The sequence below is a fragment of the Rhipicephalus sanguineus genome, chromosome 2, assembly GCF_013339695.2.
Source record: "Rhipicephalus sanguineus isolate Rsan-2018 chromosome 2, BIME_Rsan_1.4, whole genome shotgun sequence".
In the NCBI taxonomy this organism is placed as follows: Eukaryota; Metazoa; Arthropoda; class Arachnida; order Ixodida; family Ixodidae; genus Rhipicephalus; species Rhipicephalus sanguineus.
In genome coordinates, this window is record NC_051177.1 from 114,122,521 (window position 1) to 114,135,869 (window position 13,349).

The 13,349-nt window shown below is 46.7% G+C and overlaps 1 protein-coding gene across 1 annotated transcript in view; it reads left to right on the forward strand.

Annotated features, from left to right (window-relative positions):
• LOC119381807 (adenylate cyclase type 5) overlaps nt 1-13,349 on the forward strand; it is a 414,239-nt gene that overhangs the window by 316,613 nt on the left and 84,277 nt on the right. Inside the window, exons 7-8 of the mRNA XM_049412571.1 lie at nt 6,815-6,926; nt 11,801-11,928. Of these exons, the coding sequence (XP_049268528.1) occupies nt 6,815-6,926; nt 11,801-11,928 (240 nt within the window). The remainder of the gene's footprint in view (nt 1-6,814; nt 6,927-11,800; nt 11,929-13,349) is intronic.

The following is a 13,349-nucleotide window of genomic DNA, read 5'->3' on the forward strand; positions in this document are numbered from 1 at the left end:
CCCGGATGTAACAGGTGTGAGAGAAGAGGAGTGTTCGTTAACGTAGACAAATTGCTGACGGTTACACAAAACATCACGTATCTAGTGAAAAACAAGATAATGAAGGTTTATGTGAGACAACTTTAGGAATAGGCGGTTGTGGGGTACTTTATCGAAAGCTTTTTCAAAGTCCAAAAATAGCGCGTCAGCGGCGGTGTTAGTATCAAAGCTAAAACTGATATTAATATTGAAGACAGCCACTTAAGTGTCACAGGAAAGGCCCTTTTGTAAGGCATGCTGACTGGGACGAAAGAAACTAACAGAGCTAAGAAACTTCGCAATACTTGAATAAGGAATGTGCTCCATGAATTTTTGAGATACACTCGCTAGTGAGATGGGACGATAGTTTCTCGGAGACGCTGGGTTACCTTTTTTGGGCACTGAGATGACCTTTCCCACCTTCCAGTCCTGGATACTAGTGGAAAGTCATTCATTCATTCATTCATTCATTCATTCATTCATTCATTCATTCATTCATTCATTCATTCATTCATTCATTTTTTACCTCAAAGGTCCCGGTTGGGATATTACAAGAGCTAGTGGGTGATAGAAAGGCTAACAATATAATGGTAGTTATGATGGGATGGTTTCGATGAGCCGTTTGAATGCTTGGGTGTCGATGATGATGGCGACTTCGGTGGGCAGGTCATTCCAGTCTTGGGCTGTGCGCAGGAAAAACGATTGGTTAAAGGTCACAGTATGGGCTTGTGGTGGGTATACTGCGTTACAGTGACCGTTGCGGGAAATGCGGTGGGTTCTTCTGATGTATGGGTTCTCTAAAGGCAAAGGGGGGGGGATGAAAAACATTTAGGATGAAGGTTAAGACGTGAAATCTTGCGGTGGTTAGCCAGATCGGATAAGTTAATCTCTGCTTTAAGTGCCGAGACGCTTGAGGCGTATGAATAGTTAGATAGTATAAATCGTGCCGCGCGGTTCTGGACACACTCGAGGGCGTAATTGAGGTTATTGTGGTGAGGATCAAAAATCGCATGTGCATACTCTAGCTTTGTCCGGACAAAGGTTTCGAAGGCAACTTTTTTAATAGAAGGAGAGAGAGAGACATAGCTTCATTTGTGTCCTTGCTGTGGTCAAGGGAGGCGGGGGCCGGAAGGCTAGCCCCACCGGAGCCCCCCTTCCTCAGGCGGCGGCCAGACTTTGGGTCATGGCGGCGTCTTCGGCCAGCCAGACTGCCCAGAGTTGGTGATCCGGGCACGCGCTGAGCAGCATAGCCTCCCACTTCTCGGGTGTGGTTATCTTAAGTTTAGGGTTCTTGCTGTGTTTGGTGGTGTGTGTCGCTGCGGGACACGTCCAGATAATGTGGTCGAAGTTGGCGCGAGCCATCCCGCAAGCTTTGCACTGTGGTGTGTAAACGTCCGGGTATATGCGACTGTACAGCGTGGGTGTAGGGAATGTTCGCGTCTGTAATAATCGCCATGTTGTCGACTGTTGCTTAATTAGCGACTTGGCAGGGGGTGGGTACTTCAATCTTGCCCTACGGTAATGCATGACAATTTCACAATGCGTGACCATTCTTTCTTTCGCGTGGCCGCACCAGGACTCGACTTCTTCGTCCTCAGCCTGCTAGGGTCGCCGGGAGGGTAGCTGCTCTGATGACGAGTGACACGCCCGGTGGACGATTTCTCGGGCAGCGTCGTGAGCGGCTTCGTTCTCGGCAAGGCCCGAATGGCCCAGAGCCCAGATTAAATGAACTTGACGGCGACGAGATGGGGATGTGCTTGCAAGTATGCGGTTCGCTTGCGGTGAAATGAGGCCCTTGGTGAAGTTACGGATAGCTGTCTTGCTGTCACTAACAATGCAAGAGGCGGTAGTCGTCGCGTAGGCTAAAGCGATGGCAGCTTCTTCGCCCTCTTCGGGTTGTGTGGTGAGTAAGGAGCTGGTGGTGGTAGTTACATGATTCTGTCCCGGGACGACAGCGAGCGCAATGGCCGGTTGTTGCGGGTACTCTGCTGCGCCGACGTAAGCTACATGCGCGGCCCCCTTGTAGCTCTTGCTGAGATGTTTAGCACGGTCGGCGCGCCGTTCTGCGTTGTAGACGGGGTGCATATTGCGAGGGATGGGGGGAATCAGGAACGTTTCTCGGGTGTCCTTGGACAATGGGACCTTGGGTCCGCTCGGCGTAACGTATTCAATGTCAATGGTACGGATGAGCGAGCGAAAGGTTACGGCGTATGTACCTAGAGTACGATTAGCAGAAATATGCAAGAGAGAATGACACTGGTGATATGCGGTGAAACAGTAGAAATAATCTTCCTGTTTCACCGCAAAATAACTTGCTAATCCTTGGAGGAGCTGCCTTAGATGATAGTCACTGCAAAACCCTAGCCTTAGGTCCTAAATACTGTTTTAAGCCGAACCTGAAACCAATAGACGTTCTAAGCTTGCCACGTACAATCACTAGACTTGTTCCCGAAGAAGAGCGTTCCCACTGCATTTCAGACTGGTGATTTGATTTGTACATTTTAGTATTTTGGTGTTGATGCCGTGTGTGCCAGCTGATGATGTCATCTTTAGGCTGTCGATTAAGGCTGCGATACCAGCAGCCTCAAAAATGATTTCCTGCATTACCGGATATTCAGTTGGGGACAAGTAGGGCAATTCTCTATCAGGCTCTTCGGTGAATACCGAGAAAAGAATGGCGTTCAACACGCGTGCGGTATCATGTAGTGGAATGGGTTGATTATTTTCGTCACAGAGCGATAACGTTTTAGATGCGCCTGGGTTGACAGATCTCCAGAACTGCTTGGGGTTAGTGTTTAGCATGTTCGGTAACGTTGAAGCAAAGAAGTTGCGTTTGGATTTTGCGGCAAGTGAATCGAACAGTTTTTCAGTGGCGCGGTACACAACAATGTTAGTTGTGGGAGACTTTACTATAGACATAAAAACAAACAAGAGCTTCGTACCACTTATGCACGAGAACGTCCCGTTCCTCTACATCGTAACTCATCATACTGCTGTGACGACCTTGCAAAACTCTCGCATAGACCTCGTCTTTGAGAACCGGGCTTGGTGAAGCATGTTGAACCTACCTCCATTCACTTCTCCGAGCACAAAGCTTCCTTAATTACAGTTAAGGACTGGCAGAGGAGTGTTTCCTAAAGAAATAGTGGCATGCATCTTAAATACATACATGTCTGTCAAATTGTTTGCCTCAACTTACCGCAAAATCAAGACACCTAAACAGCTTATTTCAGAATTCGCATTAGGCAGTATCGCAACCGTCAGTGACTTTTTTGTTTACTTTTTTGTTCACGGCAACGGCATTACCTTATATTACGCTATGTCGGTTTTATTCAATGCATTCGGACACCTTTGTCAAGCGTTTGCCTTTCGTTATCATTATAATAATTATATTCGAAGTCCACTGCAGGAAGAATGCGTCTCGCAGTGTTCTCCAATAGACCTTATGCAAAATCTGCTACCATCTAGCAGCGCCCGCCGTGCGCATTTCCGCCATGTTAAAGGCTAAGCGCGCTCCTCATGTGCACACACGGAGCGTTCGTATCGGCATGTGGCGGCTGATAGGAACGGCAATGCCGACATATTTTCGAGCGCCGTGTTACTCAGATTGAGGAAATTGGGGTGCTGGAAAAAGGTTTACAGGCAACTAACCTCCATGTTTATTAGATTTCCTCGTGGCTGACGAAAAGCGGCAGATCGTTCCCCTGCTCCGGCTCCTGCTTACCACTAATGCCGTGTTTACGTTCGCCGTTCCTAATAGATGCGATACGTGACAGCATTGGCACTCATCAGAGAACACTCATTGGTGTCATGCAGGAACCAGACAGCTTTCGCGCCGTGTGCTTACAGGCACAGACAAACCACGGCTTTGTGTACGAGCTTCAAAGCTGCATCGCGCTGCATGCCTGCTCTGCTGTTTACACCATTACTTTGTTTATTACACTGCGATAACGATTACATGTTAGACAGGTAGGCCGAGCACGTCATCGATTCTCAGCGAACGGACCGATTGTACCGGAGCGTGTTGTTCGTAGTTTGTTTCCGATTGTGGAGTTCAACAAGGTAGCGTTTGGTGGGATGCTTTGCTCGCGTATTGTTTCACTGTGGTATTTTTCAAGCATTTCATGTGCTATCACTGCCAAACTAATAGGGCGGCCCGGATGGCCTGGCCGCCCTCCCTTACTTTATTTTTTTTAAATTTATACCCAAAGAAGAAAGAGCACATATTCCCCCAGATGCTGATCTACCTTCGGAAAAATCCTGTATCCACCCCTGCGTGCTATGAAATGTTAACATGTGTGGCACTTTACGTATGAAACAGAAAAAAAAGCGCTGTTCCAGAAAATGTGTTACACTCGACCGTGGGTGCGCTAGCGTTTGTTACGCGCTGAGGTGGTTTCGCAAGCGTTGAGTCGGCGACGCAAAACTGCCTCGCGGGAACGGATTGAAATTGTAAGGCGCCAGTAGGCCCCGAAAGCGACGATGTGAACGCAAATATTCTCGGCCTCTAGTGTTATTTACGAGCACATGTCGGAAGGATGTTCAATAAAATACCAGCTAACCGGTACCTACTTCTTGGAGCAACTAAGACTTTTACTTTTCATGTTCACTTTTCACGTGCATGAGAAGTGGACTTTTTTTTGCATTTTAATCGTGCGTACGTCGGTGGCTGCAGCAGAGAAATGCTTTTTGCTTCGAAAATAAAGAAAGAGGACAACGTTTTATTTAAAATAAATGTACAACACACCTGGTCGACGTAGGCTGTCCCTTATGAAATACGTTTTGAAATGGGCCCACAGCACTTTGTTACCGTCATCGCTGTACCTTGCCGTGTCGCGCGCTAAAGCATCCTCCCAACCATCCTACACTACGGGCATGGTATTCAGATAGCTAACAACGCTTTATTCGCTACACTGAAAGCAGACAAAATGTATAACCTAGCGCTTAGCTTCATTCTCATCGACGACAGGCTTACATGTGACTCGGCAACAAACTTGTACCTTCCTCTCGTTGTGTAGCAGTTCTCTACGCGTAATAATTGTCAACGTAAGCTAGGAAATGCCGGTAGCGTGTAGAGGCCCTTACACGCTCGTCTGACGTTTTTCATGCCCCGATTGTCCACTATCAAAGCAGGTACAAGAAATAAGTTATAGCAGCGACAGCAATAAGATTCGGACACGAGACTCCAACATGGCGCCGAATCGGTAGCTTCGTCAAACCTCCGACAGATGGCAGCGATTTTGCATAAGATCTATTGTCTCCGTTTTGGGAGAGCTCATTCCATTTTGTGTCTGCGAACTTCCTAAATTCATCACCCCCCCCCCTCCCCTCTCACTCTGTAGCCCTCTGCTGCATTCCCCATGCCATTTACATGCATGCGTTCTGCGCCTGCCGTTGAAAATTTCAAACAAAAAAAGTTGTCGAGGCTTCCAGTTATGTCGACAACAGCCGTGCACGTGCTTGCGAAACAATGATAAGAACATTGTATCATGATATGCGCACACGCCAATGATTATTAACTCATATTTTATTTTTGGTGATGGATTTCAAGCTACAGTTTTGCGAGGCCTAATGCCAATATGCCAGCGAATTCCAAAGAAATAGACGATAACTTTCCACGGGCCGATCATCGAGGTAGTGAAACAATTAACGTGTCCAACGTAAGCGTTCGCAAGGTGAAATATTCGCTGATCCCGGGGGCTGGCAACTCAGCGAATGACATGAATCACATGGATCTCTCTCGTCTTGCGAGATCGCGCACGTGATCGCGCACGTGATCGCGGTCTTGTTAAACGCTGTGGGGAGAGCTATAAGGTGGGCTAATTCGCGTTCATTTCTCTTCAAAGGGGCAGTTAGCTGTCTTCAAAGAAACACACGACGTCGAGCGTCATTGCGCTCGACGTAGTGTGTCCTGTATTTTATTCGTTCTGTCCTATGTCTTTGTTAACTAAGCGCACCTTTGAAGACGCTGTGGGGGCTAACAGTTCCGTAGCATTTCTTTAAAGACTTCACGAAGACTCCTCTTCACATTCTTTGCAACATGCACGGTGTATCTACAGTTTCAGCAAGTGAGGCTTCTAGGGGAAGTAGCAGCACAAACCTTATCTCTCTCATGGTTCTTTGGTTCGATGGTTATGTCCCGTAGTCGAGAGCTCAACTGGTATCTTGGTTGAAAAGAGCTCTCTGGCTTTTCATATCTGCGTTGGCAAACTAAGTTTCCTCCTGTCTCTTACTTGGCTTTCGCGCCGTATGGGTTGAACCACTGCATACAACAACCTTTAGTGAACGCCTGTTATGGCTTTTTACTTCATGAGTTTAATTTAATAAAAGCTCCGCAGATGTGGTTCAGTGCAGCGGTGAAGGCCAGCAACGGCGACGGTGCGTGCGGCGGCCACGTCTATATCAAGCTTAAACGAGATGCAACGTGTGTCTATTCCCTGAATCCGCATTGAAACGTAGTCTTCGATTAATATAAAATTAAACTTACGTCGCGTAATGCATAGCACTAATTACAAAACATACTTAAACAAGAAGAAATCGAGACAAATTATTTCTCGTCCAATGTAGTGAAGCTAATACCGTGATGTAGCATCACGGTCTTCATGCCTACTGTCACCGCGGAAAGTTGGAACGCAACAGCGGCTGCGTTCGAGCGAGGTCGTGTACCATGAAGCAGCGCCCTGCGATGCTTCAGAAGTGCCCTAAAGCTGACGTATACAATTTCGCTGTACCTTGTTTCTCTATGATTAAACTACCTTATGTAATTTATGAATCTTTTTCTGTTTCTTTGCTGCAGCATCCTTTTTGCCGACATTCAAGGGTTCACAGCTCTGGCGTCAAGGTGTTCGGCCCAAGAACTGGTCAAAGTCCTCAATGATCTGTTCGCTCGCTTCGACCGACTTGCGAACGTAAGAAAAGAAACGAATTTTACTTCTCAGGTCTTCTACACATTTTGCGAATAGCGCAAAAGAAAACGGAAGAAAGAGCAGCTCTGAGTAGCTTTTAACGTGCTTTTTGTTTTAGAGTTGCTGTGTGTAATATGTAAGTGACTGTCCTTTATGGTACATTGTAACATCATCTCGTGAGGTGTGCTTTGACTCGTATGTAATAGCAAACGTGCATGATGTGTGTATGTACCACTTTCTTTTTTTTTGCAAAACTGCGTGTTAAACATCCAAGGAGTGGCCGGTGCCGTGAATGTACGCCAACATTTCTTTCAACCATGTTGATAAAATTGTAGCTGCAGCGTTTCACGGTAACTTGCATTGAATGGTTTCCAGTGCTCGCAAGCAAAGCTAATTATCTAGCGGACGCTGCTTCTGCTTCTCCGTCCTCGCTGAGTAGCACGTGCTCGGAATCTCACAAACAGGAAGCCTGCGTGGCGCTTAATGCGATTGCTTCACCGCTACTATTCTAGAGTGTACACAGCGTGCCGACAATACAGGCATCGCAAGCGTCACGTAATCCAGAAAGTTCGGTGTACGCTATTAAATTTCACCGAATGTTCTCATGCACTATCACTTCTCCCTGTGTAGTACAGTTCTATCAGTACGTGTTTCTCGGAGTTCGCGAGCCTGAGTGCTTTTGCTTAAACAAACAAAAAAACAAACGAAAAGTATGAGATGATCATGTGAATGCAGCAGCTTTGATCAGGCAAGAAACAGGAGTAGCTGATGTCGTCATTGTCGTTCTAAAGAAAAAAATTATACCTGGGTGTGTCATGTAATGCGTAGCACAGATCATCGGTGGTCAGTCAGAGTGACGGAATAAATAACAAGGGATCAAATGTCTATCCGAAAAAACAGATGGTAAGGTGGAGTGATGATACAAATAAGGCAGGCTCACAATGGAATCATCTTGCGCAAGACAAGGAAAACTTGAGATCGCTGGGAGAGTCCTTAGTTCCTCAGTTCACATCAAATCGCCGCGGTACCTCATGGTTACGGTACTCTGCTACTGACCCGAAAGTCGTGGGTTGGATGCCGACGACGATGGACGTATTTTTTTTATTGTGATGGAAATGCTAGACGGCCGAGTAATGTGCGATGTCAGTGCACGTTAATGAGCCCCATGTATTGTAAAATATTCGGAGCTCTCTCCTGCGACGTCTGTCTTAGCCCTCTGTGCTAACCTTCGGGGCATAGACTTCGGTGCGACGTTACATCCGATAAACCAAGCAACCTTCAGTTTCTGAAATATAAGCCGATGATGGCAACAAATGTAATCTGAACACTCTCTGAATGCAATCGCAAGGAACTGAATTTAAAGCATCATCACCATGAGACACCATATCACCATGGCACATGTACAAGCTGGTTATACGTGTCGTCATGGATCTTTCATGCGCTGTCTCCACAGATGCAAGTCATTACTTCAATCACGAAATTAGAAAAAAAAATTCACCGGCAGCTAAATAGCTTTGGTCAAAGTTTTCCCCATCTCTCGTAGGTGCTTCGTTACGTCCTTTGCTTGAGGTGGGAACTTTACTTTTTCTATTTGGAAGAATTTGCGCACAGACAATAAACTGCTAATGAAGGCTGCATTGAAAGCTGTGCTCTTAGGCCATGAGAAGTGGGCGAGGAGCGTTTGAATGGTTTCCGCTCATTCTTGTCTGGATTGTGTTCGTTAACTAGGGCGTCTTGAGCAACTGATTACGAAGCTATAATAGTGAACGGTCTGACAAATCTTCAGAGAAACGATCAGAGAAACGAGCTAGAATGAGTACGCTTTAATGAAGGTACGCGAATACAATAAGCACAGCCATAAGGGACGGGTTTACAAAGCAAGCGGCTAAATTGAGCCTCCGGGACATTGGAATTTGTGTGACATAGCATAGAGGCTGCGAATACCAAAGATGATAAGCGCCTCAAGTGTTATTGCATCTGCTTTTTCAAAAGCAAAACATGCTAAAGCTCGAGACGACAAACAAAAAACAGCACAAATACCGCAGCATGACAGGAAGAAGGGGTAGGAGAGTGGGTTTGCAGGGAGAGAATTAAAGAAAATGTGTGTTAGGACTTACCGTACACGGAAATCTTGTCGCCGTGAGGAGAGTAAAAGGAAAATGCAGTGGCCTAGCGCTGCGTACGAGAACACTTAAAGTGGTACTGACACACAATTTCGCGGCAAGATAGCCTGCAGGAGCGATTCCCGTGAACATGCATATATCATCTGCAAAATATGAACAGCGAATATAGCTTAGAAGGTATTTTAAATTAATTTTGTAGTTTGAGTGAGCGATCGACACCCTCGCGTTAATGACAACCTCAAAGGTGACCCTTGGTGACCCCCTACCTCCCTCACGTGACCACGCTGCAACAAGTTGTGATGACGTCGAAGCCACCGTTTCTTTCTTTCTTTTTTCTTGATTCTCTCTTTTTTTTTTTGTCGCGTTTGCTCCGGCAGCCTACTTCTCGGTAGCTGCTCGGGAGACCGTGGCCGCGGCGCGCGGGTTGAAAATTTTGTGCGTGGCGACACTGCTTTCCCGTTTCCTGTTCGAAAGGACTTCTTTAGTTACTTGTGCTGTCTGGGCTGCAGTGACAGGCCACAATGCCGAAAGTCTTTTGCGCTGTTTTTCCCTGCCCGTCGAACGCGGTATCAGGCGTATCGCTGCATGCCTTTCCCCGCGACGAACCTTGGCGGCAGAAGTGGATCGAGTTCGTGCGCGCTTGTGGACGTCAGGACTGGTCCCCGTGCTGAATAGTCGCGTTTGCGGGCTCCATTTGGAGGCGCATTGCTTCATGGCAAACACACCGGACTTGGCGCACATGGGTCTTCCGACACCACCTCGTGCATTCCTCATGTCTGGTGATGTACCAAGCATTCGACACGTCCGCAGATGCCTCGCCACGAGGACGATGACGGCGACGACATCGCGCGGCACGTGCTGCAAGCGTGGGAATGCGAACAGACGACGCGAACCTAGCGGAAGTGCGTCACAGTTCTGTGTGCTGACGTGATCGAGCGCGGCACCCGCTAGGTGGTGATAGTTGCACCCGGAGGATTGTCGTTTTTAGAAACCGAAACTGACGCTGGTCGGCAATGAGGAGCCTATAATTAATTATCTATTGCTCGCTGCAGCAAACGATGTGCCGTGTTATGACTAACAGGCCCCCAGAAAGACATTGCAGCAAAAAGAAAACGCGAGGCCAAATGTTTTTGTCAGTACCCCTTTTAAGGGGCCTGCAACCCACCTTGAGCATGTACAAAACTGTGCCGATTGGTAGTCGAGGCTCCTCAGAGCATTTGATCCAAACGTTTTATAGGGCAGCACGCGGCATGGAACTTACAATTATATCTCAAAGTCAGCTAGAAATCATTCCCGCTTTTCTCTACATATGACGTCATAAACCCAAAGGCTACGGCCATTGCCTGATTTGAGCATCGTGAGTTGCATAGCTACCGCAGCCGCCGTGAGATGGCGGGACGTTCTCACGCGCTCGCTCGCGATCTCGCTGACAGTAATCTGCGCGTTGGAAGGAAAAAATTAACAGGAAAGTGCTGAAGGTCATGACGCGCGCGTGACGTAACTTCTTTTACCCGTGCCATCCATCACTGCTTAGTTTCCAGCGCGCCCGTCGAGGAGAGAGAAAACTCTTACAGCATGCTATAAATCACTGTAACTCCGCTCGTACTTGACGGATTCTAAACATTTTTTTTGTTGCAGTCGATTTGTGAGGAAATAAATACCTTTAATGAAATATTAGCAGATTACTTGGAAAAGTGTTGCGGGGCCCCTTTAATGCTGCCTCTAACTATAAAGAAACTCCCAGAAATATGGCTAGCCAAGAAAGCAAAACAGCATTATTGCACAGGGGAGCGTATTCAGAAATACTTGAACACACCAACGCAAACTATGCTTAAATCCGTTCAGATAAAAAGAAACAAGAAAAAACACGAGATTTCGTTATTGATCCTGCACAGCATTCCGTACAATAGAACGAGTGATGGACATGCTCAACTGCTACGCAACCGCTTCGCATTTGCTGTGAAAAAAAAATTGTTTAAAGCCTTAGCTCCACATTTAGAACACTGCATTAACGAGCCACCTACTGAACAAAACTTCAGCCGCCGAGATTTTTAACCCGAATGAAAGCTTGGACGCTGAAAAATGCTCACACAATTTTGTCTTCAGTGGGAAACAGCGGAAAATGACGAATTTAATGCTGCTTTCACGGGCTGCCGCGCCTTGCGGCACTGCTGTGGGCTTGATGTGACGTTGTCATCACCGGAAACCGATATGTCAACCTTGCTCCCGGTTTTTGACGCGCTACAGCCAATGACAACTCGGGAGGCCGCCGACGTCGAGCCGCTGGTGGCAGCGGCGCGCGAGCGCTGGCTGCCCACCGATGTTCCTGCTGCTAGTCACCGCCGGCACACATGACGCCATGCCTCTCGGCGCGCAACGGATCGCGCGCTCCCGATTTTCCCGAAATACAGCCATCTGTTTAAAAATACCTAGCACAAACACTGTGTATTGGAGCATTCGCCTTGGTCAAAGAAGAAGAAACGTGTCAAAAGAAAGCTGTGCGTTTGTCGTCCTCCTGCTGCCATGCCACGTGCGCTGCAGCCCATTTTCATCCAGGCAGAAGCATCTACTGCAACATTATCACAGCATAATCCCTAGTTGCTCAACTTGTTTTCTCGACAATAAAGGCAATGCACTTGGCATTTATTCTCATTGTCCACCTCCATACTTCTCCCAAGCTCTAATTTCCTCCAGCCTTCTAGGGAAAGCAACTAATGCATTTGTATATATTGTCGTTTTCTTTACTCCTCATAGGAGAACCACTGCCTGCGGATTAAGCTGCTCGGCGACTGCTACTACTGCGTCAGCGGCCTTCCGCACGCTCGTCCAGACCATGCCCACTGCTGCGTCGAGATGGGATTGCACATGATACAAGTAATCAAGTAAGCGGAAGTTTTCATTCGGAGTTCGGTGTATTGGTACGAACGTGACTGCGCGTTCGTTCTTCCAATTTGAGGCGGGAGGATGCACCATGTCTCAGTGATCCCGTCTTTACATAGTTCTCGTATTTAAGTTTCTAAAGTCCTTGTGCGATGGTAACACTGATTACCAGCTTGTAAATAGATCTGCTGAGTGCCGATCAGGCCTCAGTAAAAAAATGTCCGCATTTGTTATCATCACCAGCAACGTAATTGACCCATCTGAATACCACTGCACAAAAATCTGAAGTTCAAGATCGTCAAACACAATATATATTTTGTGTCAACTTAACAGCCATGAACCGGTCCCGGTAACCGATGATGAAAATAGGTCATATATAACGCATGTAAGTGCTTTTTGTTCCGTGCAGTTCATTCAGAGCTGCTATATTACAGAAGTAGATGTCACACATATGTAGCTTACAAGACGTTTTCCTTTCTTGGTATCCACTTTTGTTTGCACCGTTTGACGAAGCACTAGTGATCTCGCATCTCATCCTTTCAAAAGCTGTTAGAGGCACCTGTCCCGCCTTACCTTCTGTGTCTAAGTGTTATCCAGTACAGTCTAATTTCTGATAAGATGAACCAGTTGCACCGAACAAAGCATCAACAAGGACAGCTCCATCTCATATCATTGGATAGATTTGGGGAATAGCAACACATTTTTGTTCGGGGGGAGGAGAGGGGAGGGCTGACTGCCCTCTATATAAGTTCTGAGATGTTTGTATGTGTGCGCTTATATATACACGTACAAAATTTTAAAATTTGAGGGAGGTGGAGGGATGGACCCCCTTGCTTAGGCCACTGGTATAGATGGCATTTCTTTCAAAGTCATTTTGAATGTCACGTTGGTTACTAGTTAAAATACGGCCATTTTATTTGTTAACGTTGCACTTGTTACCTTTATTGTACTCTGAGCTTCATCATGTGTTGCCTTATTTCTTTTTTTTTTTCATGCCAGAAAAGGCATTGGCGAATTGCGTTCGTTTCATTACCTTCATGTAGAGGATGCTAGAGCTTGCTGAAAGCCGATTCTGTTGCCTGGTCTCTGCTACACAAAAGAAATGTAATCGATACCGTTGAAAAAAAAAACTCAGTGAATAAATTTCAATTCACTGAAAGCATTGTTACTCTTATATAAAAGTAAATGCAAAAAATAGTGGAAATTGCACAACACTGGCCTAATATTTGTTGGGGTTTAACGTCCCGAAACCACGATATAAATTGCGAGAGACGCCGTAGTGGAGGGCTCAGGAAATTTCGACCACCTGGGGTTCTTCAACTTTCACCAAAATCTAAGTACACGGGCCCCAAGAATTTTCACCTCTATCGAATATGCTGCCGGCGCTGCCGGGATTCGATCCCGTGACCTGCGGGTCAGCAGT